Source organism: Etheostoma cragini, chromosome 4 (assembly GCF_013103735.1).
Source record: "Etheostoma cragini isolate CJK2018 chromosome 4, CSU_Ecrag_1.0, whole genome shotgun sequence".
Lineage (NCBI taxonomy): Eukaryota > Metazoa > Chordata > Actinopteri > Perciformes > Percidae > Etheostoma > Etheostoma cragini.
Genome location: NC_048410.1, coordinates 16,875,176 through 16,902,947, shown reverse-complemented (window position 1 = coordinate 16,902,947; position 27,772 = coordinate 16,875,176). Strand labels below are relative to the sequence as shown.

At 39.0% G+C, this 27,772-nt stretch overlaps 2 protein-coding genes across 13 annotated transcripts in view; both read left to right on the top strand.

Annotated features, from left to right (window-relative positions):
* The window catches only part of kaznb (kazrin, periplakin interacting protein b), a 105,950-nt gene extending 84,045 nt beyond the window's left edge, over positions 1 to 21,905 (top strand). For 2 of the 12 annotated variants that reach the window (XM_034869851.1, XM_034869852.1), the window contains 13 exons: positions 10,963 to 11,154; positions 13,067 to 13,203; positions 13,765 to 13,935; positions 15,166 to 15,346; positions 15,517 to 15,650; positions 16,378 to 16,501; positions 19,141 to 19,331; positions 19,427 to 19,545; positions 19,899 to 20,130; positions 20,391 to 20,492; positions 20,833 to 20,999; positions 21,196 to 21,292; positions 21,602 to 21,905. In XM_034869851.1, the coding sequence (XP_034725742.1) occupies positions 10,963 to 11,154; positions 13,067 to 13,203; positions 13,765 to 13,935; positions 15,166 to 15,346; positions 15,517 to 15,650; positions 16,378 to 16,501; positions 19,141 to 19,331; positions 19,427 to 19,545; positions 19,899 to 20,130; positions 20,391 to 20,492; positions 20,833 to 20,999; positions 21,196 to 21,292; positions 21,602 to 21,763 (2,009 nt within the window). In that variant the 3' untranslated portion in view covers positions 21,764 to 21,905. Of the gene's footprint in view, positions 1 to 10,962; positions 11,155 to 13,066; positions 13,204 to 13,764; positions 13,936 to 15,165; positions 15,347 to 15,516; positions 15,679 to 16,377; positions 18,174 to 19,140; positions 19,332 to 19,426; positions 19,546 to 19,898; positions 20,131 to 20,390; positions 20,504 to 20,832; positions 21,000 to 21,189; positions 21,293 to 21,601 lie in introns of those variants that run through there. The other 10 variants (XR_004656392.1, XM_034869849.1, XM_034869850.1 and 7 more) reach the window with 10 other exon arrangements.
* Positions 21,906 to 23,977: 2,072 nt separating this feature from the next.
* The window catches only part of tmem51b (transmembrane protein 51b), a 9,756-nt gene continuing 5,961 nt past the window's right edge, over positions 23,978 to 27,772 (top strand). Inside the window, exon 1 of the mRNA XM_034870361.1 lies at positions 23,978 to 24,305. The gene's annotated coding sequence lies outside the window, so the exon portion shown is untranslated. The remainder of the gene's footprint in view (positions 24,306 to 27,772) is intronic.

Genomic DNA, 27,772 nt, shown 5'->3' with positions numbered 1-27,772 from the left:
GTATATGTGCCTGTCTGCATTGATGATTGTATGAGAGAAATTTAAGTGTCAGATGGAAAATGTGTGATATAAATGCAGTTGTGGGACTACATATTTGAAGTTACTTACCACATTTGAAATGTAATACATTCTGATAGATTAAACTACCCAACAGCATGTCAAGTATTGTTTATTATTGATTCATCTACCTTTTTATTATTTTTTCGAATAATCAATTAACTCTTTGCTGTATAAAAAGTCAGCAAGTGAGAACCCAAGAACCTTTGCCATTTTGCTCACAATCACAAAAACTCATCTATTTCTGGTATCTAAATGGCTGCCAATTAGTTTTCTGATGATCAGCTAATCAATATATTAACAAATTGATTCAGGTCTAATGTGATCTAGACAAAATTAGCTCACCCTCAACAAGCTGCAGCATTGAAATTAATTGAAATGTTGTATTATTATTATTAGTAGTAGTATTGGTAAACTAATTCAATGATATGTCCCAATATATACATTACATCATGTAATAATATCCTGAAAACTGTTACTTTTTTAAAGATTTTTTGGGGTATTTAATACCACAGGACAGGTGAAGACATGAAAGGGGAGAGAGAAGGGGAATGACATACTGCAAAGGGCCGCGGGTTGGAGTTGAACCCACGGCCGCTGCATTGAGGATTAACTCTCTGTATATGTATGCCGGCTCTATCAACAGAACTAACCCAGTCACCGCTTTTTATACTTTAAGTTAAAAAAATACTACTTTTATTACTGTATTTTGGTAAAATGTGGAATACTGGACTTTTACATCTAATGTATTATTTTCACACAGTTTTCTTATTGTTTAAGTGAAAAAAAATGTTACTATGGTATATAGGTTTACAACAATATACACCAAGGGTTGTTTACGTGATTTTTGTACATCAACTCTTTGGCACATTCCTTTATAGTAAGTACTGATTTATTTAATTCCATATCTGAGGCTAAATACATTGTTTTGCTAAAGATAAGAATCAAATAATGACCTAGATATGACATGTCCATATGGATAACATGGTAATCTGTTAATCTTCTATAATCATTGTACATGAACGGAGTGATATTTGGTGAGATATTGTGCAGTTCTTTAAACTTAGTCACTTAGCAGACATTCTAAAGCTTGAAAGGAAATAACTGTGTGTTTGTGTGTGGGGGGGAGAACCTAGATTTGATTCCCACTGCAATATGTCAACCAATGTGTCCCTGAGCAAGACACTTAACTCCTAGTGTGACCTCTGACATATATAGCAATTGCAAGTCGCTTTGGATAAAAGGGTCGGCTAAATTCCGTGTAATATTTTTTTCATGCGTGTGTGCGTGCGTAAGTGTGTGTGAGACAATATGTGACATATCTGCAAATAGAAGCATAGTTTTGTTGTTTTGTTTTTTATAATAATTTCTTCTCCGTGTCTGGGTGAGCTGTAGCTACCCTGAGATAATTAAGGACCATTATTATTTTATCTGCAGACTGAATATTAATGAGATCAGAACAGGTTTTTACATGATTCAAACTCCTCAGTAAGTATTTTAAAGCTTCATACATAAGCTTCAGTAGTAGCTCCAGCCCCTCATGCAGCTTGTGTAATTATTCTGTCATGCCCCAGGAAATAAGGGAGGTCGTGTATCAAATCATGTAGATTTCCACTTCTCCACAGACCAGATCCTGCTGTTTGGGACAGATGTTAAGTTCCTACAATAGATGCAATAGGGACAATGGGGCCTGTGGCATTTTAGTCCTCAGTGGCTTATACTAGTTGGTTGAATTAATGGACCCGTACCTTTACTGCTTAATCTGGTCAGCAAGTGTTTTAAAGATGCTAAAGACCCAATTCCAGTGGTAGACCTTATGGACCGACAGACTTTGACACATGCTCCCACTAAGTCCATGAGGGTCAGGACTGTCCCACTTTGAAATCAGCAAGAGTTTGAGGGCTCTCAGGTTGAGTAGTAATTTTATTTACATTTTAAATGAAGGCAGTTTGGCGGCCTCCAAATAGGTTGAGTTGGTCAATAAATACTGCTGTGCTTATTAACAGTACTGCAATTAATTAAAGGCATAATTTGGCATTCTGTGATATACGCTTAAGGGTGTGCGCTTTAAGATCAAGCTCAAGGTCTTCTCATCTAACTCTCTGCAAGAAAGGCTAGAAAGCGAATACACCTATTTTGCGAAATGTTTAACTATTTATTTAAATAAATACAATTTGAATTTCTGCCTTATATCTTATTGCCCACAGAAATGCCTTAGTCCAGTTAACATGATTTTATGAAGTACTTCTAAATTCGTCAGGAGACTTTCCTGCTCTCAGGTTACAGTGTGTGAAGGTTCATTGCTTAGTGCTGTTGGGGGGGGGCACATTCCCAGACAAGTCACAAGGGGCATGGGGCATCATGATTGACAGAATTGAAAACCAGGCTATCCAGTGCTTATAAATACTACAATTACTGTGCATCATGTTTTCATGGCTGTGCTGACTCTCTGTTTCCTGTTCAGAGCCACCGTGTCAGCCAGGTTAATCACTGTCTAAAATCATTTCAATATAACCAAACCCATGCACAGTGAATGATGCAGGTGTCAAGTGCCAACCTTCACACACTGTATGTATGTATGAGGGTATGTTTTTAAAAATGCAGCTCTTGACAGCATTATTAGAATTCTAAATAGCCTTGTCTACGTTCTCAGTGCTCTTCCATTGGCACATCTTTGGCAGCTTGCCTAATCTTCACATAATAAACGTGTGAATCAATTACAGCTATCTGCACTTGGCATCCTTGCACTGACCTCAGTTGTAATGTAAACCAACAGGCAATTAATTAATAGAAGCTGTTACCAATAGATACTGTATGGTTGCACAGATATACAGTACACGACCTGCAAACAAGCACAGATGCAGTATTCAGACACATCAGCATAAATACAAACAATATGCAGGACACAGAGGTTTCAGCCATGTTAGTGGTGCTACATTAGCATTTTATCTGCTTTGAAATACAGTATGTGAAGTATCTTTAAGAGGAAAAATGATAAAAATTATCAACAGACATAATGCAATTTTATAAATGTACTGAGCTTGAGAGCAACGTTTTATCTGCAGATTACGATGAATTACCATCAAGTGGCAAATACTCTGGTCAGGTAGGTTAGAGAGCCAGCCACATGCATTATTAATGCCCATATATATTATAGAGAAGCAGTCTAATACCCTGGGAAGGAAATTGACTTGACCCTTGCATGCAGGGCCTTTTACAGGATGTAGAAAATACAGTGTTAGGAGTCTTGGCGCATCAAGGCATCAGGTGTTCTTTTTGATCTTTGGTATGTGAGATGGAGGCTTGTCACTGCTTTTACCGCTGTTAATTCAAGCATGTCAAATCGGAATCTATACAACACACGCAGGTCTATACAACCTCTGTTCCATTACCAGACAAGTACATCCTGTGACTATGGCACAAATTAACAATGAAGATGCTAAATATAGTCCCGCCAATGATTTAAATAAGCGGCAGCCTACCTCTGCCACCCACCTACTTGGCCTCCCAGGGATTTCAGACTCAGCAGGTAGCTGCTGACAGAATGAATGGGTTTATTTGTAAAGCCTCTCAGTCTTCTTTTCCCTCTCTTTACCTCTTTTATGTCTTTCTGTCAGATTTGGGTTTCATGCTGATGCTTTTCTTTCATAAATCCTGAAGTATTTTGGCTGTTCTTTTATCTCCAGATGTAATTGGAGTGCTCAAGGATCATGGGATGTTTCTTTTACGTCTTGTAAGAAAACTTCTCAGTTCTATAGAATTTGGACTTGTTGTATGGGAGTTTTTTGTGTTTTTTTACTACAGCCATGCTAGCAGCTCTGTAAGGCTGTGCTTGGCACAAGCGTATATCTATTTTGCAAGGGTCCTATGTTGAAGGTGATTGGAATCGCATTAGTTTTCCAGGTATTTTGTCTGAAGTGTTACACTGGTTAATCTGAAATTTTTTAAATTTTGAGCAGCTGGTTGTGCAAGATCAAACGTCAGGTGATCATCAAAGTTATTAGAAATTCTCCTGAACGGAACACGAATGCCATTGTTACTATACTGTAGATGGTTGTTTCATTTAAAACCACACATGTGAATCTAATGATGTTGCTATCAAAAAGTCAAAGGATCATCAAAGTCATGACGATTCCTTCTTTGGGCACCACGAATGTTTGTATAAAAGTGTACTCAATCCTATTTTAGTCTGGACCAAAGTGGTGGACCAACAGATCCACATTGTCATCATTAGATCCAAGCTGCTTACGGGCTACAAACTATTGTGCACTGTATAACTTGATGTGATTTGCAACCTCAAATTCTCTAAACACATTGTTAAAAATTGAAGAAGACAGAGGTTGAGGGTGCCTTGAAATAGTTTGTTTTGACAGGTGCTATCTGTACTATATTAAACACATTCTCTCCTGTGTAGCTTAATTCTCCCGACATAGACAGAGTTTCATATGAGGAAGCACTCTAAAGCAACACACATTAATAAGATGAGTCTTATTGCATGCTTGTCAGCAATACACACCTTGCAGGGTTTATTTCAGTCCATCTACACCTTTATTTTTCCTGACTGTCAAGGGCTATAGTGCTACCTGGATGTTTAGTTTAATCAAGAGCTGAAGCAGACTGCTGTCTTCTCCAAGAGCAATCTCAACTGATCTTTATGCTGTAATTAGTGGAGGCCAGAGCTCAGCAGACATATGCTTCCCTCATAATACAGTGCACAAATTCTCGGCTCTAAGCAGATGCACACAGACTGACAAACAAGCACATACACGTGCACGCCCACTCAAACACAATTTAGGAAATCCAGCAGCAACAGGGGAAAACACTTCACTACGACTAATATAATGATGAGTATATGCTCATAACTGATGAGATACAAATTACAAATATGATGCCTAAGCTTCTGTTTGTCTTCTGGTCTTCACTCTGCAAAGTGCACAGTAGTGTACATGTGACTTTAGAGTGAAATTAGTGGGCTTTTTGTCTTTCGACTCAACACACTCAATTTAATATTTTGTCTGTATGAATGAAAAAGTGTATTATGTGAACCTTGATTAGTTTGCTTGATCGAAATTAGATACGTTTTTTTCGAAGATGTGCATTTCGTTGGTCCTTCTGTTGCTTGTTGTCATTTGAGAAAGATTGTGTTGAATTAAAAAAGGAGTTAAAAGCGTATGCTTAAGCATGCTTTTTGTGCAGCTGTTGGTACTGTATATGTTTGTTAGTGTTGCTCTGTTCAGCCGTCATCTTTAATTCTGGTTTTTAATACGCAGGACACAAGAAACTTACATTAATGTAGTTTCCCTGTACTTTTGGTTTTGATTAAAAGACTCTGGTTGGCAACTTGATAATTCATGTTATTGTAGAGCAGGAATTTAACTAAGAGTCACTAAGGTATGAAAGTAATACTTATTGTCTCATTAAGCTAAACACAAGACTAACAACACTAATTTGTTCAAGTGGTCCTGTATCATTTAGCTCCCAGTTGGAGTCAACACAATCGCCTGCATTGTAGGTACTCACTTACGTGATTTTACCGTTTCACAGGAAGCCTCTGAGCAGGTTTTAATTTTTTTATTGGTTTGTTCTCAGTAAGGTATATCAATAAGAAGAGCTTATGAAAGAATAGTTTATTATTAGGCTTTTATTAAGAATTTTAAAGACATCCCTGGTTGTTTGAAACAGCTCTGCTCATATCAGTGAGTTATGGAAAAGTTTTTGTTGTATTAGTTTTTTACATCCCCAGTGAACATTTGTCATAGTGCTTCTAATTATGTTTAAAGAAAACTTTGATATTGGTGTTCCTATGTTTACTGATTTAATTATTGGCAGCACAGTAATTTGTGTGACAAATGCGCCAATAAACAACGTTGCTTTGATGTTCTGCTGCATTAGCTGCACCCCCTGCAACGCTACAGCAGCAAATCTTTCAGTACTTTATGCAGAAAGCCTCTTTCTCAAGCCACTGTAGCTGTGCACCCATAGCACTAGAGCCAACAGGGAGGAACAAAAAGTCTGCATGGGAAAACACAACTCCTTAGGGCTTGATTTCCAAATTTTTTGTGAAAATTAAAGACACACAGCATATCTTAAACAGTGACTTGTTAAAATATTTGCTTTATGGTAGGTAAAGCTGTTAAACCAGCCAAAGCAGCCCTTCAATCCAAATTGTACCTGTCTGTCAAACAGCAGCAGTGCATTTAAATGAGTATGTTATACTTGTTTGCAAGGTCAGTACTGCTGCAAGAAAAATGAGACCTTTAAGGACATGACAGTGTAAGGAAAGAATTAAAGCACCTGTTTTAAAAAAAGCCACAGTTTGCTCGTTTGTTAAAGCTATACACGTTCAGCAGGTATTTCAAGGTAAATGAAACAGGTTGAAGATGCATTTCATACTCTTGACTCTTCCAGTGTCCAGCAAGACATTATTAATATGCTTTGGTTGTTCACAGGAGTCTATTATTACAAACATTGCTTCAAGAGGACAGTTATGACAGTCCTGTATGTCTACATACAGTAGTAAAGTTGTAAAATAGTGTATGACCTTGTTATCCAACTATCTCTTACTGTACCTAAGACATTAGTGGAGAGGGAAAGGCAGCAGCATTGCCTCTGGCTTTGTGTTGGACACATATAGCTGACCGGAACCACTGTACTAACTAAAATTACACAGACTTGAATTGTCAGGGAGACAGAGGTGGAAAAGTGACAGCAATGCTCAGCGTAGCTCCCCAGGGCAGAACAGTTGGCTGCTGTCACTTTGGAGATTTTTGATACCCCTCTCAATTGTACCATAGTATTTTCTTGGTTTTCTTTCAAATGGCCTATGGTCCATTGAAAACAATAATTTTCGTCATGTTTCATAGGACATTTCAGTTCAATTAAAGGGTCAGTTCACACACATTACAAAAAAATGTATTCTCACTAATACCCTTTAGAGGTGTCTAGCCATGCGTATATATTTGTTTTGTTTGTCCAGGTTAGTTAGTGTGTTTCACATCTGCTGTTTGTATAAGGCGCAGCATTGAAAATATAAATTTTAACAATTCATCAGCAATTTGTCAATACAATGTGAAACTGGAACTAAAAAACTGTAACAGGTAGGTCTGTGTTCTATCCAATGTAACAGTTACAATGTGTATGGATAGATAGTTTGCTGTTGAAGAGTTTTAATGGAACTTTTCAGAGCTAAGACAATTACTCGAAAAATCACTGAGTCAGTCGACAGAAAAATAATCAGTAACTATTCTGATAATCAATGAAGCGTTTAAGTGATGTTTTAAACAAATATTCCCAAAAGAAGATCCTACTTATCTTCTAAACTGTGAATTGGGATTTGGACTGTTGATTGAACAAGAAATTTAAAGATGTTACCTATTTTTACTATTTTCTGACTATTTATAGACAAATCAATTGACCGATTAATTGAGACAATAATCGGCACATTAGTAAATTAGTTGAAGCCCTGAAGCTATTTAGAGCTTTGATTAGCACAAACAAAATTTCTCATTGACGTGGTGGAAGAAAACTCAGACTGACATCTCAAAACTTTGATGAACAAAACCAAAACTATCTGCATAGATAGCCAGAGGATAGTCAGAAAATATATTAACGGATATGTTTTGTTATTTAGGTGGACCGACCCTTTTGTATTGAAATGAGATTGAAGTCAAAGAGAAATGAAGATCAGCATACCCTAAATCTACAAAGCAACGTTGCCTGTATGGAAAGAGATGGTTTTAATGATGAGCGAAAAACAATGCGGTTACACTGAGAACAGTTTAAAACTGCATTCAAAAAAATAGTAGGGGTCTTTGCAACAAGAGCAATAGATTTAATTTCTCATTCAAACTAAATATACATACACAGCTCACATTAAACATATTTCATCATTCATGTATACAAATAGCTTCACTTTAATCCTTTATATTTTAAAAGGAGAGTAGTTCAGGTCTTTGACCGCCAATCCACACATTTACAACCTCCACTTCCATCTCTCCAAGCAGAGAGTGATGCCTCTGCTTTCTTTCAAGCCTTATAATGAGCCAAGAGCCACTACACACCTCTCTCTCTCTCTCGCTCGCTTTCTCTCTTTCTCTCTCCATCTAAGTGTGTGTGTGTGTGTGTGTGTGTGTGTGTGTGTGTGTGTGTGTGTGTGTGTGTTGGTTGATTGGGAGGGATGGCCTAGTCCTGATTGGCTTTGATAGACACTCTAATCAGGACTGGATGAGAAGCTAATAGAATGGGCCACCGCTGAATACAAGGAAGAAGAATGGGCTTTTGTTCTTCTGCAGGACGACTCTAATAGCTTGACCAATCTCACTGCACAACCACTCAAGGGATACCAGAATTTAGACTGCAGAGTACAGTTTATATGACTCCTGTCCATTTAAATAGCTTTTGGATTGCATGAAACACTATATGTGGAGATATGTTATTTATACAGGTAGATGGGTGTTAACTTTAACTCAAGTCAGTGTGCAATGAAGCAGAAGTGTCCCTTCAAACATTTCTTCATTGTGGCTTCAAATTCAGGGCAGATGGAAGATCTCTAGAAGTTTTCTTTGCCTCGATTTCATAACCTGAAAAAGGAAAAAGTGTGCAAGTGTGTTTGTGTATGTTTGTGGATCTGTGTATATTATAGGGTCTGAAGCTGGAAATGAATCCAAAATTGGATTTGGGCGAATTATGTAACTAATTAATTAATTACACATTTCTCACTGAATCCACTGCAAATACTCCTCAAGACACAATTCGGACCGTTTTATTGACCTAAAGTATATGACACAAGCCACTTTACGTGTGATGATATGTAACATTAAGCTAGTGAAATACTTATAGATTATGCGCTAAAAAAGGGAAAAGGCTTATAACGATAGGTTTATTTGAAAATCACCAAGTATCAAATCCTCAGCTGAACACAACAACTAGAGCAGATCAACCTTCACAGCACAGCAAGAGCATCTGGTAATTTAAACAGTCTATTTAAAGTTGCAGATTAAGCCGAACACAATAAAGCACCTAAAAATTTACACTTTTGTCCAGTGGCATCGAAAGCAGCTGCTGCTCCCTGCGACAAATATAGGAGAGCCTGTAGGTAAACACATGAATAAGCGGATTTAGGCTGCAAGAAGGCGGTGAACGATTGCTCTCTCAGGGAAACAAACTATTTTTGTCACATGCAGCACAGAGCTGCCCAGTGTGTTTCCATAGTCCTGAGTCGACAGAGACCGATGGACTGTCCCTTCCTCTCTTATCGGAGCTGCTGCAGCGTTCTGGCAGCAGGCCTGCCAAGACCTTTCACTCCTTTTCTCTTTGAGTCACACGCATGCGGACAAACACACACATGGGCCTACATACTTTGTTGCATCCACACTTGGTCTTGAATTGTACATAATTTTTAATGGAGTCTTGTGGGGATCTGCATGAAATTAAGCGCATGGTCACACTTCTATTTATTCGTTATATTTTTCAGCCGTGCGAGCAGCCTGCCTCTAGGGATGGGAATGTTTATCGGTCGGTCCGTTCCACCAGTTTGAAATAAAGCAATATTAATTGTAGGATTGGGATGAAATCAAGTGCCCACATTCATAGTTCCAAGAGAATGAAGCATACTACTTCTGTTGACTTTTTCTCCAGCTCTACCAGCAGGTTGACATTTGTGCATCAGAGTGAGACGTCCCAAAAGTTGTTGGATAGATTACTACGTTCATTGTCTTGGTGACTTTGTCGATCCCCAAAGTTTTTATTTAGCACCATAGGTCAAATTTTGTAATTATGTTTTTCACGTAATAACTGGGAGTACAGGTTCTCTATTAAAATAAGGACTGTATTCTAAATTGTTTATGTGGGACTTAAAACATTATGGCACCATGCTCTGAAACTTTATTACATTTAATTGACGACAATTGCTAAGAATCAAAACCAAATACTGGCCCTCAACTGTTATCTATCTGTTAGATCTCAGCTGGATCAGAGCCTCGAGCGACGCTAGCTTGGCTGTAGACTCTTAGTCTAGTTACATTATATACAATGTTCTGCGCTACAACAAATGATTATTTTCATCATTGATTCTGTCTACTATTTTTCAATTAATTGATTCACTGGTTTGTCTATAAGATGCCAGACTATAGTGGGAAATGCTATTTACAATTTCACAGCTCTCAAATTGATGATTTTGTCCGAAAAAGGATCCGGAGCCCAAATATTGAATGTTTAGGGTGCTTGTTTCATTTGTCCCTGTTCTTATGAAAGGTGTCCATTCTTCTGTTACAACCTTGTGCCTTTATGTGTATTCAAGATAAATCATCATGACATACAGTATGTTGTTCCTCTGTTGCTGGTATGTTATTACCATATGGACTCAAGTTGAAAGCGTTCTTGTTGCTCTCCAAACGTGTTCACCAGCTCCTGTCAGTTTGTTCCCTTGTTCCTTCTCTTTGTCATCTCCTTGGTTTCCTGCTCCCGTTTGCTTACCTGTTTTCTCCGAGGGTTGGGAGCGGATGGGTAACACAACACTGAGGAGCACGTCTCAAATGTGTGTTGCTGCTATTTTTTTTCTTCTTTATCCGACTGCTGGTTCTCACCTACCCACTACCCTTGAAGGTTTCAGTTCTGAGTCTGACACTCAGCGTTTATCTGAATTTCTTAAACCCCCTGTGGCCACACAGCTGAGGTGGAGTTGTAAGTCTTGAGTCTTGATGTGTTGATTTGAGCTCATATTTTCAGTTTTTTTATGATGCTTTTAAATTTACCGTATTCATCCCTTGATTTTCTTGTTTTCTACTCTCCCTCAGTCTTCCCTCTGCCTCTCTCTTTGGAATTTACATTCTAAATGCAGCACTCTGAGGTTGCTCATTTCTCCTCTGCATACTCTAAATTCCCAAACTGTCTCTCTTTCTCCTTCAGTGTTGTTGCGTGAGGAGGTGGCGCAGCTTCAAGAGGAAGTCCACCTGCTGAGGCAAATGAAGGACATGTTGAGTAAGGACCTGGAGGAGACCCAGGGTGGCTGCTCTGCCGATCTGCTCTCAGCCACCGAGCTTCGTGTGCAGCTGGGTGACAAGGAGCAGGAGCTGGACCGTGCGAAGGAGGCCTTACAAGGTCAGGAGCCAACACAGGCGTCTTCTTTAGTCCCTTCTAACTCTCAGCTAACTCAAAATTACAGCAAATACAGCCGTCTGAGCTTTTATTTGGATTTTCACCCTTTTTGACTTCCATCTCGCCAGAATATGTTGTACACTACATGAAATCCAATTTATCCAATTGAAGAAAATGATGTATCAGCCAAAATCAGTCAGTTAGTTTTTTATTTTATTATTTCTGTGTCATGTTAAAAAATGCAAGACACTTCTATATATCAAACATCAAAGTAAAACCTCTTCTGGTAAGCCTCATACAGTACAAAACCAGAAGAAACATAACATAATAACAATAATAACACAGTTGACCCTCAAATCAATTTGATGCAAATTAATTTAAGTCTGCTTCCTTCAAATGAGTTGGCCTAAAAGCTATCAATGATCAGAATCATTGTTTATAAAGTATCTTGGACCAACATATGTCCTTTTGATATATGTACAGCAAACAGAAATGAAATATTTATCGAACAACAGATTTTAACACATTTGAGATTTCCATTTTGGAAATCAAACACATGCCCAAGTTGATTTTTTGTGAGTGTATGTGAAGAGCCGACTCGGTCTTTGTGCTTCATCCATCAGTGTTATATTTATCAAAACAGTATTGTGGGTCTACCAGTAAAAAGCACACAAGTAAACAAAATGAAGCTCATTTTCCGAACTGTTACAATCCATTACAAACCCACTTTTCTTCTTCCAGGCATAGCTTCCAGTTTCAACATTGAGTAGTAAAATGCTTATGTAGGCCCATACATATAGTATTTGCTTCTTTTTAACACATTCATATTTTATCATCAGAGATGTAGGCAGTTGTGGTTTAGTCCATGTTTTTCACTCTCAGCAAACAAAAAGAAAAGATCCAAAATCAAAAGATGATACTGTGGGGGGGGAAAATCAACTTGGGTTCATCTTTGTCCCAGTTTTGTCTTGTATGTGCCAAAGGTATGAAATGTGCAACAGTACACAATTTTCCAGAAGAGAAACCTGATCTTTTACATTTAGATCGTATTGTTTTTGTGAGGGTAGACAAGAGATACTGTACGCATACTGTACACCGTGTTCATTTTTAGAAATGGGTGTCGCCCCTGATGAGCAGCCAAGTAGACTCCAGGTTCACCTAATTTTAATCATCATCCATCAATCATTCTATAGAAGCTTTACTCTGAAATATTAATGTGGTATTGATGTAGACTGGAATGGGGTGCTGATTGATTGTTTTTATTGTGTGAATGAAAACAAATCCAACTATTATAAGACAATAATGATTATTATAGGATAATTGCTTGCAACAAAAAAGGAGGGATAAAAAAGCAGTTGTGGATGTAGTTTATTTAAACACAATTGCTTTGCATGGTTCTCTCCCTTGCTCTTAGACTCTATAGGCGGTAAACTGGAAGCTTGTAAACTGAGTTGTGTAACTAATGCAAAACAGGTTTGAATGTTGAGTTTATTGAATGAACGCTGCCAATTTGAATGCCTCTTGAATGACACATGGAAAGGAGACGTTCCTGTCTTAGCTCTCTGTTAATACAACCTCTCCAGAATGAAGTTGTATCATATCTGATCCAATTGTTCTTCTCCAGCATGTGTCTCCACATGGCAGTGGGAACCGATGCATGAATCAACAAGTGCCTCTGTGCCACCTATCTTTTACGATGGTTACATCTATTTCTCTGAAGCCTTTCATTAAATGAAGACACAGTGTCACCTAGTGGTTCCTTGCTTTAATTACAAAGCTTTGTTTATGATTTAGAGGCAGCCAAATCTCAATAGGTTTTCTTCAGTATGACAGTAGAAGTGGCATTTAAGTTGCTCTTTGATTTACACATGTATGTGCTGCTCATTGTGTGAAAGTGTAGTTCTGTGTTTTACAGCTATGAAAGCTGACCGTAAGCGTTTAAAAGTGGAGAAGGCAGACTTGGCGAGTCAGATGCAACAGCTGTACACAACACTGGAGAACAGAGAAGACCAGCTACGAGAATTCATACGCAACTACGACCAACACCGAAAGGTAACACTGGCCCAGCCGATGTATCAGTATTAGCTCACTGTAGTTGTTGGTGTGAGTAAAGTGCAGAAAATCCCAAGACAAAAAAAAACAAGATAAAAGTTATTAATTGTTGACAAATACCATGCATCAATAAACACATAAAAATGCCTCTGTGTCTGTGCACAAAAACAAAACTGTATACTCCTAATATTAAATGTTTATAAACTGCTCATATATGCTAAATTGGAGGACTTTGTGTATATATATATATATATATATATATATATATATATATATATATATATATATATATTCATTCATTCATCACAATCATAAATGTTTATTTATGTGATGTAGAAAAAAGACTGTTGGCTGATATATCATTTAAAACTGTCCAACATGTAACTGCCACTACTAAAATCATTTGTCTCACAGTGTCATCATGTGTCTACCCTTTTAAAGAGTACAGGTTTGGAAATATGGCTCAGAATATAGCTCACACTTCTTGACCCAAATGTCGAGCTCAGTTGATTCAAAGTGAGCTTGGTAAGGACTAACCATGTCTTTCTGTGTGTTCTTCAGGAGAGTGAGGATGCAGTGAAAGCTCTGGCTAAGGAGAAGGACATGCTCGAGAGGGAGAAATGGGACCTGAGGAGGCAGACCAAAGAAGCCACAGAACAGGCCAACATCCTACGTTCTCAGATGGACATGAAGGAGAATAGGGTGAAAGAACTGGAGGCTGAGCTCACCATGGTGAGTCACCCTGCACATAAACACAGTCACAACCTATTGGTGTTAATGTTGAATCAGTAACTCAAGCACAATTGTGTCACCTAAGCATCAATATGTGGTTTTTGAGGCATAAATGCAAACAAGGTGTGGGTTTGCAATCCCTTCCCTCCCCTTCCCTGTAGTCATATCAGTTCAAACACATGCAGTAAGCCGCTCTGCTTTTTTATCCTCTTCCCTTTCCTTTCTCAAAGCATTAACTCTTTCTCCGGGCTGAGAAAAAAAATCATTCCTACATTTCTATGTCTGTGTCGGTGCCTCAGAGGTACAGTTGTCAGTCTGTGTGTCATTAATCTCTCTCCTCCCTCGGCAAGTCACATCAAGCTGCATCACAGATTAGATTTGTTGGTACATCAATGCCAGTGCTGCATCGCTGTCAAGCAACCAAACCACAAAATAGCTTTCTACCTTCTTTTTCTTCTCATCGCTCTCTCTCTATTTAAAACCGTATTGTTTCCAACTGATCTTTACCACTGAGAAATGCCTTTTCATAGCTTCCAGAAATGAAATCCTGTGGAAAACATTGAATATGTACAGTCTGGGCACCAAATGGACAGTTTTTAATGTGCTGCATTGAAATATTGCCGCTTAGCTAAATTCAAAGGGAAATGCAGCTGTTATTCAATATTTTTTGTTGTTATTTTGTATTACTCAATTTCTCAACACGTTCGAAATTCCTTACCCTGCTGTGGCACTAAGCCTCAAGCCAATTTGTTCTTGCTGAAGATGTAAACCTTTATATGCAGGTAAATGTATAGTTCTTTTTTCTTAAATAATATAAATAAATAATAGTAATAGACGGAATAAGTTCCTAAAACACCTGGGCAGTGTAGTTTTAAGCAAACATTGCTAAACCAGGGTTAGATGATGTATATTCATAGTGAGTGTTAACAGCAGCAAGACGGTGAATGTGGGATTGACTCAGAACACACTACTGTGCAACAATGGAGCATAGATGAATAAGTATTAGGCCTTCGGCTACACAGACAGCACTTACAAGGATAAAATCATTGTTGGTTTTGGTCTTGTCATGGGATTTGTGGCCAAGAAGATAAGAAAACATAGAATACTGCTTGATAATCCTTTAGCTATTAAGATCCCATATTTAGTTGTGTTGTATAACTAGTTTGGTGTACATGTGTGTGTATAGGTACAAATGTGTTGCTCAGTTTCTGTTTCCTGTGTGTTTCCCAGGCGAAGCAGTCTCTGGCCACCTTGACAAAAGACGTACCGAAGCGCCACTCCCTAGCCATGCCTACAGAGCCCGTAGTGAATGGCAGTCAAGAGTGGGTGATGCAGGCTGACCTTCCACTTACTGCAGCCATCCGTCAGAGCCAACAGACCCTCTACCACGGACACACCACAGACAGACAGGGTAAGCTCTCTTATCTGCTCTGCCTCTCAGTCTCCGTGCTGCTTGGTGTGGCTTTTACAGACTAAACAATCTAACAGAGGGCTTCCTGAAGGTTTCTCATACTAAATGGGTATTTTTCCAGATGTGTGAATTTATGTGTGTGTATGCATGTGTATGTGTGGCACATCTAGCTGTGGTAAGGATCAGCCCCTGCCACTCACGCCAGCCCTCTGTCATCTCTGACGCCTCGGCAGCCGATGGAGACCGCTCGTCCACGCCCAGCGACATCAATTCACCTCGCCACCGGACCCACTCCCTCTGCAATGTAAGAGCTGACTGGCCCCCTCGACCAAGTAATCACTCCTCCACACTTTTCTATAAGTACCTCCCTCCTCTTTGTCTTTTTCTGTTTGTTCCTGTCCGTCTGTTCTGTCGGCCTGCTGGGTGTCAGCCTGCCTGCTTGGTGGGGGTGGTGAAGTTATTTTGCATTTCACCCACTTTAAAGAAATGCTTTAACATTTTTGCAAATTATGCTGATTTGTCTTGCTGAAGAAGAAACTACAGCAAGCAGCAAATTAGCTTAGCGCCAAGACTGGAAACATGGGAAACTGCTAGCCTAGCTTTGTCAAAAGCTACCAAAACCTCTGAAGCTAATTAAAACGTAGACAGACAGACAGATTAAGCCAAAAACGTGACTTTCTGGGCGGAGGTAATAAAGTACAGTTTATTAATGCCAAGAAGCCATGCTTCTGATTTGAATCACACATTTTTACTTACTTTACAAATGTGTCCCCCTTTTCTAAAACTGTGGCCCAGTCTGGCCACCTTTCAAATTTGGACGTGACACGTTTTTCAGTCTTTGTGCTATACTAAGCCAACCAGCGGCTGACAGTAGCTTCATATTTACTGTACTGACATGATAGTGTCAATCTCCTGATCTCACACCAAGTTAGAAAGTTAACACGCATATTTCCCAAAATGTTACACTATTGCTTTAACTCAGCTGTATGATAGGACAAACCCAAGTTTCCTGTTTCCTCTGCTCCATTCAGTCCATGGAGGACCTGGAGGACCAGAAGCGTAAGAAGAAGAAGGAGAAGATGACTCTGGGATCCCTGTCGCGGGTGTTCGCTCGAGGCAAGCAGCGCAAATCACTGGACCCCGGCCTGTTTGATGGTACAGCCACCCCTGATTATTACATAGAGGAGGATGCCGACTGGTGATGGTGTGTGTGTGTGTGTGTGTGTGTGTGTGTGTGTGTGTGTGTGTGTGTGGGTGTGTGTGTGTGGGGGTGTGTGTGGGTGTGTGGGTGTGTGGGTGTGTGAGTGTGTTAAATTTGTGTGGTTATCCACCTGGCTTTAACTGTGTGTAAAGAGTGTTTTGTGTGTGAGTTTGTCTGGAGGGGGGAGGGGAGTACATTTTAAAAGAAAAGCCTATAAGAGACTGCTATTCCCATAAATGTACAGTATATTACCCTTAAATTGTTTGTTTGTAAATTAGATATATATATATATATATATATATATATATATATATATATATTTATAGATGTACATGTATGCATATGTATATATGTTTACATGCATATAAATATATACATGGGGTTATCATTATGTGTAGAAATGTTTATTCTGTATTATCTTCCAAATGTCTAAATGTTTTATGTTTTTTATAACTGGAGACTTGAAGGACTGTTGTTCATATGTAAATAGGAGTTATTGTGAAACTAGTGTTTTTATTGTAAATGTCATTTGGCTTTTGTTTCTTTACAGTTGCTTTTTTTCATGCTTTGCAACATTGATTTCTAAGTTTCTTCTTATTCCCAAATTTTACTTGGCCCTTTTCTTATCACGAAGGCGATATCATAAGGCCTAAATAATAATTGGCTTAAAAAAGAAATTGATCTGTTGGAGTTCAGTTTGCCAAATTCTGTTGTTTCAAATTGCTTGTTGGAATCAAAAATAGTACTTTGTTTGAGCGGTATTGCTGGAACAGGATTGCAATCATGTTCATTTTACAAATGCTGGCTCACATTATTTAAACATATCACTGCGTGGGCAGCAGGAGGTTTTTACTTAAAGGGTTTCACATCTACTTTATGCTAAACATCCTATTATCAGTTACTCTAAATAATGTCTGGGCCAATAAAGGTTTTAGAGTCAATCTTACAAAAGAGTCTTATTTACACAGACCTGAATACACAAACAAAAGATTAACAGTGATGCATATTCAGGCACACATCTCATCTTCTGTTGAAACCATGTGTGCCAAAGTGCTTAAGACTCATCTTTAGAAAACCTGCCTATCATTCTGTCACTGTTAGCACTAGCCTCGTAATATTGTTCATATCTGACTCATTTCTTCCTGAGAGCTGTCTAACGTGCCAATATGAGACGAAGGAATGTGCATCAAACACCTGCATGATCCTTCTGTATTGCTTCGATTAGATGTCCATTCATTGCCAATCAAATTAATAGTCTCCACAATCCTGTGTTGCTTCTGTGTTACCTTTTCCTTTTACCCAGTTATCTTTCCTTGCATTATGAATGCATGGCCCGTTTTTCTTGTTTCACTAGGTTTTGTTTTGCTTTGTGTAAAATCCCTCCTCATTTCTTGCAAATGTGGCTCTAACAATTCTATGTTAAATGCTTTGTAATTTAGGAGAGATTGAAAAGATTAAATCTATTGAAGTATTTTATTTAAAAAGTAAAAAGATAAAGAAGAGGTAACTTCAAATATGTAGCTGCTGCAGCTGTTGCAGCCAGATGTTGAGGAGGTTTTAGGCATTTTCAAAAATGAATTATAATTGAAATGAAATCTTATTTTAAAAATAAAACCAGTAACTGAATACATCCTATGTGGCAGTTTTCTGTTCCATGAGTAATCTTGTTCTTGTGTCCCAGTCTAACGTGTCTCTCCCTTGCCTCTGCCATTTCTAATGGCAACTCTCTCCTGCCAGTGAGTAACTCCTCATCTGTGATTACCAGCTGTCTGTTTCTGAACTCTGGGGATTATTCATATCACTCAGTTTGTGTCATTTTTTTGGTGGAAACTCTTTTGACAAAGAGATAGTGGACTTTGCATGCAGCGTTTTTGTCAGCATGTGGAGACGAATCAGGTAAACACGCATCCTGGATTCGTTGGTTTATTATGAATCTGTGTTTTCCTGTTGATTAATGTTAATGGGCAGGAGCATGATGTTTTATGAATAATCCCTGTGTCTCTAATACATTATCCTAAGGTCTTAAATACCCTTATAGTCATCAGATAGTTATTGAAATCTTTTAACAACTTTATTAAACACAAGTACACTGTAGTTTTAGAACTCACCAGACCACACTCTCATAAAAGAAACACATGGGTTGTATTTCTGCTGTAGATGGACTCAACCATGACATGTTTACTTTTTTCCTTGGTGAACCTGGTAAGCTTTTTCCTTACAGTACAGTTAAATCAACGACACAGGAAGTGTAGCTCCAGTAAATTATTCTGGCTCCATCTAGTGGGAGAAATCGGAAATTAAAAGAAAAGCCAAAATTGGACAAAAAGGGTTGAAACTACTTTTCTTTCAAATGACCGATAGCTATGATAGAAATAAACTTGAGAAAAAGCCAGAAAGACTCTCTTCTTATTTTGATGAACAAAAACAACTCATATGTTAGTGTAGCATCAAATGTGTTGCTCTGTATCATTACAAACACTCTCTAATTTGGATGTTAACCTTTCTCCAGATGAGTGACTTTATTGATTTCCATATCCCTCTCACCCTGAACCCCTCCTGTATGCCACACCATAACTTCTCCTGACCAATCCAGACTCTGACAGCCTCACACAGCAGAGCCTGTCTGACGGAGAGGAGCAGCTGGACCGCGTCCAGCAGGCGGAGCTCACTCGAAACACATGCATGTCAATGTGGAGGGCAGGTGCAGTCCAGGCCTGGCTGGAGGTTGTCATGGGAATGCCCATGTACATCCGATCCTGCTCTGAAAACGTCAAAAGTGGCAAGGTACACCTTTGGTATACAAGTGGTTGTTTGTTGGCTTTGTGCTTGAGAGTGGGGTATGATGCTATTCTTGTTTAAATTGGATATCTGTTCTTTAGGTGCTGCTAGGCCTCACAGATGAGGATTTGGAACTGGGTCTGGGTATTAGTAACCCCATTCATCGCAGGAAACTGAGACTGGCCATTGAGGATTACAGGAGAGCTGAAGGAGACCAAGGGTGAGTAGCAGCCAACAAAACTGTTGTGTGCTAATATTTCTTATCAGCAGCGTAGGAGTACATTTAATGAATTACTGTAATTAAGTACAAATCTGAGGTACTTGTACTTCCATTTCATGCTACTTTACATTCTTACTCCACTACAATCTGTATATACAAACTATATATACATTTGAATGCAATGTGAGCACTTTGACACAAAGTACATTTTGCTTACAATACTAGTAATATTTTAAATACAGGTATTTAAGTTGTAAAGTAGTATTTTCACAGTGTGGTACTGCTACTGTTATGTAAATAAAGCATCTGAAAACTTTAACTCCGCTGATCATGATGTTGAAATCATCTTCTAGACTATCAAAAGCGTCTGAGATGGACCATCACTGGGTTGCAACGTCGTGGCTGAGTGATGTGGGGTTGCCTCAATACTCTCAGACCTTCCAGACTCATCTAGTGGACGGACGAGTGCTGAACTCTCTGAGTCGCAGAGACCTGGAGAGATTCCTCAACATCAGCGACCAGTTCCACCAGACCAGTCTGCTCCTGGCAATCCAGCTACTGCAGATACTCAATTTTGATAAAGAGGTTAGAATATAGATTGAGATATACATATGAGTATAAAAGATACTAAAACAGTTGTTCCTCAATCATTGCATTAGGTTTTACTACTCTTACCAAACAGCATCTCATTCCCAATATTATCCACCATAGCTGGAGGCACACAGGAGCCCTTGGTGGAGCATTATCGCAGCAGGCCCTTTCCTTCACTGATCTCTTTCTGTAAGTTCATCAACCCCCGCCACTTAAGTGGTTGTCACAGTTATCTGTGTGTTGTGTTTTTGCAGGCCTTGCAGGCACAACAGGCAAAATGTGAGCACCAAGACCGGGACCCCATTGTTTGGACATGTCACAGAGTAATGAAGTGGATCAGGGACATAGACCTCAAGGTGGGTGGGAGGTCAGTGACTGCGCTACACTTCACTCGGGAGATTTCAAGGACACATTGCAACCAGACAACACATACTAGTTTTCTAGGACTCCCTCAAAAATAATGATAGATTTTTTGTTGCTTAAAGACAACAGAAAAGCACTTAAGATGAGACCATACAAGTGTTTGTCTGGATCCACAATGAGTCTTTTATGTTGGACTTGCCTATTTTTTGTTTTCCAAACACTAAGAGATTTCACCATGACTGGTTTGCCTTTAATAGCTACATATAAAATTTAACTTTTATCCACAGGACTGTAGATAAAGTCTGAAGTCTGCCTCTGTTTCATGCTCTTCAGGAGTTTGCAGACAATCTTCAGGGTAAAGGGATTCATGGAGCTGTGATGGCTCTGGACCCCTCATTTGACACCGACACCATGGCCAAAGCCCTGGGGATCCCCAGCAACAAACACATGCTGCATCGGCACCTGTATGAAGAGATGAAATCACTCGCCATCACTTACAGGTGGGTTAAAAACCCTTTTACTCTTGGTGCATACTTTCCCTAAAGTGATTTGGTTCTATGATATTAACAATATATCCTATTTTTTGTCTTTACTATATGACTATGTTCTTCTGAATCTTGCGAAAATAAATGTGATTATCTAAGGATAAAATTTTAACATCATGCACATAAATCTTGCAATGTCGTGTATTCACAGCAGTTCAGAGCAGGGCAGTGAGGTTGTCTGTTCCTCTTCACCTGTGGCTGTTAACCGCTTTGCTGAGGAGAGGGTGTCGATGAGAAGATCGGGAAAGGTATTATTTCATTTACCCTCAATTCCTAGTACAATACTATTTGAAGCCCTAATACAACTACACATCTTTCATTTTTGAGACGTATTTCTTTGTGTAAAGAACATGATGACAGATGATTGATCATTCGAAATTGTCAAATAGTGAGAGAAAGTTTAATTGGTGGAAGCTTTAGAAAGGTGGCATTGTTCAGAACACTGTGTTTGTTCGGCTACAGTGGTGAGTAGTCTTTCAATTTGTTTCACTTCAGTGCCAGCTGATATTTGTAGTCATTAAAAAAAGTGTCAATGTCTTTTTGTCTATTTTTTCCAGAGTCCACTGAGGTTACGTGCGAACAGCCACTCTGTAGAGCGAGGCCTAGGCTTCCACGGCACCTGCGGCTCTCCGCCCAGAGAGGCCCGAATTCATGCCGTGCCCCGGGCCAAAGGCAGCCCAATGCACACCTACAAGAGTGTTGAAATCACCAACGTCTGAAACAGCCTCAGTCATCCACACTGTTGTTACTATTGTTTACATCGTTATTGTATAGTTGTTTACTACTGAGAGTGACCTGCTCATCATCGTTGGACTTTTAAGTGGAATTCCTAAAGAAGGTGTACCACTTGATTTAATAAAACACATACCCTGAACAGAAACAACAATCATTTTTTAACCTGCTGGAGCTGTTGTAAATGTATATATACTATAGAGGAAGATAGTTTTGTTTTTCCAACTAAATGTCCAAATGAGTTTTATATTATGAGTTTATTGAAGGCTGAAGAATAACCTACAAAAATAACTGAACACAGTGTTGTTCTTTTTTGATGCCTTATATAAAATAGGTCTCACAGCACGGATGTTTACTGCTCTTCTCTTTCAACTATTGCTAACATGTCAGTAAATGAATACTTGTGCTTAGGATGTAGAAAAAACGTCATTACAGTATTACTTGCTTTCACTATAGTGATGCATATCCGCTGTGTCAGGACAACAGATTTGAGTGAGATGTTGTTATCACAGTTTTTTTTCATTACTGTAATAGATAGTGAACCTTAGTTTAAAACATTAAAATATATTACATTTGGAGGAATTAAAATTAGCAAAAAAATGCAACTTCAAAGACAGTCTTTAACATGAATTAAATCTTTTCAATACTGGTACAAAAAAAAATCCATCTTCCCATAAAGTATTATTTTAATTAAGAACTGAAGTTGTTTTTCCTTTTAAATGTAAATGTTGATGAATTTTGTTTTAACAAAGCTCTTCCCATTTACAATATGTACAGTAGATTAAACATACAGTTTAAGGTTGGGTTTTGGAAGTGACAATGTGTACACAAATGCATTCAAATGATCTCAACATGTTAATACTGCACTGTATGAGCACTGAAGAAAAGGCAATTCTGTTAATTTTGTTATGCACTTAATTGAGAAAATGTAATCGTATATTTTGTACAGTTTAATCATGTTTTATCAGACACAGTTGTTAAAAAGTTTATTCCTGAGCATGTAAACCCACATATGAGATGTTACCGAATGCCAGGTCAATCCAAATAGTAAAAAACAGGTTTGTCACTTTCTGGGCGTCTCCTTCAGTCACCAAAAGCGGGAAGATTGGACCAGTTCAGACCTGCATGGAAACAGAAGGGGAGGACTCAAATGGGGTTTGCTTTTTAACATGACTCCACCCTGTCAGAGCTTTTCATGTCCATCAATAATAAAGGTGAAATTATTGTCAACTCATATACAGCATAGGCCTGTTATTTATTTAAGGATTAAATACAATTTACTAATTAATAATCCCTACACACAGGCCTCAAATACACACACACAGGCTCAGGGGACTTGAACAAGCAACCCTTTGGTTCCCAACCCAACTCCCTACAAACTTAACTACTGCCACCCCAAATCAAGTGGAGACTTTGGAAGATATGTATTTGTAGTGCAGAGTGGTGTGCAGATTTATGATATTTCAAAATGTTTGATCTGAATTTAACTATGTGTCACATTAGCTTAGTTTCTGAATTGAATCACGCATCAACATGCATTTTGTCCCCCTATGAGTGTTTAACCTTTAGATGAGTGATGGCACACGCTGAAACCTTAGAGTTACCCACTACAACCATGTTGAGGCTTACTTTAAACAAGTAAAGGAAAAAATTACAAATAAACCATTGTCATGTCGTATTACTTAGGATGAACAGACCATAATTAAATAACCACAGTCTCATCTTCTGGCCTCTGAGGTGGGGTTCAAAGGGCCTCAGAGGGGATCAGGGTGAGGTTTATTTACTATAAAGGAAGTGTGTGTGTGTGTGTGTGTGTGTGAGAGAGAGAGAAAGAGAGAGAGTATGTGAGTGTGTGCTTGTCAGTCCAGCTGTCTGTCAAGTGAAGAGTGAAAGTGGCATGAGCACAATGTGCACTTTCATGTCTGCAATGTTACCAAATTTCTCTGTCAATGCATTAGTCAAATGCTTCCTCTGAAGTAGGCAGTAAGTCAGTTTATCAGTTGGGTTGCATATCAAGTGCTTTGGGTCTTCTGTAGGTTATTTTGGGGTCTGGGGTTCTGCACAGAAAGCGGCAAGCAGCAATACTATAGGGCGAAGGATAGGCCCGTTTCAAACAGGCACGTTTCAAACGGGTAATGACTAATATTATTCAAGTTTAATACATTTTATTAATCTGTTTCAGGGTGTGTCCTTGTCCCACTTTGTGCCCAGAGGAAGTTTACCAAAGCGGCGCTAGGACCAAGCGGAAACGGGTCACCGACACATTTTACATAGTGGGAGGTTTCACTTCGGCTGGAATTTGAACAAAGTTCCTCTTAAAATCATTGTTACCTGTAGCGGTAAACTTTGTATTTAAAAAAAAAAGAAACGCGTTGTGATCTAAAACGCAAATCTCAGTTGACCAGGGCGTGAGTTGTTGCGTCTATGTCTTCTTCCGTTCTCTCCCCTGTGATCTTCCTAAAAACACCTGCGTGATTCAGGTAACTCACCGGTGAAGAGGGAAGTTGTTGGGCACTGAGCGGCGAAAAGGTAAGGCCTCTTCCAGATCACCTTCACCACGTTAGACCATAACCAACACCTCTATCAGATGCACCAGAACGTGTAGACGGGCTGTGAGTTTGTCTCTATGAGGCGTTGACTCTGAGCTGTGTCTGGATGAATTGGTTTTTTGTTTTATTTTTTATTTGTAGCCTAGTTCGGTTCTTACAAACAATAACGGCGCTGGCAGACACACTCCTGTGATATTTCACTGGATGTTACCCACGTTACCCATGGCCTGTGTTTATGAGGAAAGACAGTTTTTTTTAATGCTGTAAATGTCCTTAAATCCGATTTTTTTTTTTAAAGGTGTAAATGTCCTAATGTTGAACAGGACACACCCATGCACTGTCCAAGCTGTAACATGCCGAACAATTCAAGGTTTGTGTGTTATTGCGAAAAAGAAAGGAAGCCATTAGACAGGACGCAGAAGGTCAGCGTGCAAACTGACAGAGTCCCAGACCACACAGTGATATCATACTGTCACCATATGTTGGCCTTGATAATGACGATGGTAATACCCAGGGCCGGTTGGTCTACAGTACATGTATTTGTTGGAAAACAGGCCCCTAAATGGCAGTCGTTGTGCAATACAAAGAAATCATAAATATGATATTTTATTCAGTGGCATGTGCACCAAATTGACTACATCTACTGGGTATCAACAGGTACAGGCTACTGATCATATAGCAGTGCTCCCTTTCTCCACACATTTCAAATCTGTATCATTGGAATCATTTAATATATGACTGAAATCAGCATCCCAACAATGTTGCTAATAATGTTTTCTTATATATTGAAATCTGACACACGTGCAAAATAAATCAAATCAATTTCAATTAGATGTTCAATGCAATGAACTATATTTCACTGTTACAAACTGTGTAGACTATCCTAATTTTTTTGATTAGGCAGCATTCTTCAGTCACTCTTTGCTGGTCATAACAGTATATCCTCGTTTGAACCTTTTTATACATGACTATTGTGGATAAGTACAATACTAGATACACAAACCTACCGCTATCTAGGAAAATAATAACAAAGGCAACAATAATGTGCTCGATGCAGCAAAAAATACATAATGTCCACGGAAGGAATGCACGCATTGCCAACTCTATCACTGAGTTATCGTTACCGGGAGGTCATTTAGTTGCAATGAATTATTTGCTCAGACAGAAAATCAGCCATTTACAACAAGAGAAATAGGTTACAGATGCCTCGTTTCATTTGTGGCAGACGGTACCCTAGCCTACTTTTGGATTGAACGATGTTGTGATTTAGCATCGACATTGCGATGTGTGCATGTGCAATAGTCGCATCGCAGGACATCGCGATGTTGATGCTAATTCTTTTTTGCTGCTTGATAGAAAAGCAAACTTCCACCTTTCCCCTTTTACATGATTATTACTGTCCAACCTTTCCCCTTTAAGACAGGTAGCCATGCGGGCAACGTGTGTATGTGACGTTAGTCCGACGAGGTTTATTGTTATGGGAAGTGAGGCTCTGCGTGGGTAGAAAAGTACCGTAGGCAGCAGCTGCCGCTGACACAGTGATGCATGTAGTTTTTAATGGATAGTCAGTGAAGCCACAGTAGCCAGTGTTTTATGTTCGCTGCAAATACGAACTAAATCACCTGATAAATGGAACCTAATCACAACGTCTCCCAGCCATTTTCCCCCGCAGAAAGCTGCTACCAGCCAGGCTGAAGCTAATATAATTAGCCTAAAGAAACAAGGGATCCGTCCGTCCCAACTAACGTTACGGTTCGGAGCCGCAACACTGGAAACGTAACACTCATTTACTAGAGAAGTCTGTGTCTGATCTCATGTAATTTACACTGATTTAATTGTTCTTGGACACACAGTTTGTTGGTAGTGCGGGTGACATGCAAGTTGACCACAACCTGAAATTTAGAGGAAGTAACATACACTCATTGTCCTACACATTAGCCTGGATTAATAGTATTATATGAATACAATGGTTTCTTGCTAGTCAACCAGTATATTTCTACCTAATTTCCCTCTCCAAAATTACTTCAGAAGAGTAGTCACAGCACTTGCTTGCTTTGGTGTTTGTAAAGCATTAAAGTTTAACAAAGAATGGTTCACATTAGAAAAGATCCTTTTTTCATTTTTATTTTCTATTAACTATTTCTAATAGTTTGATGATGTTGTTATATCCAAATAGAGCTATTTGTTATCTTTAAAAAAGTAGTTTTCCTTTTTTCATATCGCAAAATATATATCGCAGGAAGAAAAAAAATGTCGCTGTCAGATTTTTCCAATATCGTGCAGGCCTACTTTGGATGTATCGAGAGCTAAACTGGGTATCCCTGCCACTGTGTCACGAGCCAAAGCATTAGCAACAGTTTGTTATAGCAACCAATGTAGTATTTATAATAATGATGATAACTTTGATTTATATTGCGCCTTTCATGAAACCCAAGGACGCTTAACATAGGTACAGGGGGATAAAAAGAAAATAGTAGGCCAACACAAATACACTGAAAAGAATATAAAAGAAAACAAAAACTGGGTGCTAAATGTGCTAAATATCCATTTCCCCAGCCTGCCTATGGTTCCCCAGTGGCTAGAAATTGTGATAGGTGTAAACTGAGCCCTGGGTATCCTGCTCTGCCTTTTGAGAAAATGAAAACTCAAATGGGCTGATCTAGAATCTTGCCCCTTATCACCTCCCCTTTATCTGCTTTGCCCGCCCAGAAAATTTGACCCACCCTTGATCAAGAGACATCATGGCTTTCAATCGAGCAAAGTGGCAGTTGGTCAAGGCCACACCCCCACTCTCCACCTGGCCCTCCTCTCTCTCCTCGTCAATAGCTACAGACTCAGACTTCTTTCAGTATTAGGGGACTGTCGGTACACGATCCGTCCTGCCTAAACGATCCGTTCTGCGCATGCGCAAGATGTTCACGCATGCGCAGATGATAATTGTGTTTTACCAGGCTTCACAACACTGCACGATCCGTCCTGCACATGCGCAAGATTTGTTGCAAAAATCCTTGATTATGCAGCACATTTTCTTTAAAAATTCAATAGAATATCTGGGATATTTATGCAATGAAATTGCGGGCACTTGGAACAACTGCGGTCTAATGAAAAAAGGAATGTGTTTGTCTTGTTGTGCAATTGCGTCACTTCATAACATTACCATGGCAACAGGGGAAATGGCTGCCTAGTGTAAAGTAAACACAACATTTTTCAACTTACTGTTATAGATATTTGTGACTTTTAGCAACAAAAATCATGCAAGCCCTGCATTATTTTGCTTGGAAATCTGCAATTTTTTGCAGCAAAATAATTTGCCCCCCGCGTAAAAATGCGGACTTTGGCTGATTTCAAACGAGTGCATGTTAATGTAATGTGTTACAATAAAATGAAACATGATTTGAGGCTTGTTAATGTGGTGCTGGAATATTCTTTTTACTGGCCTGGGCCCTG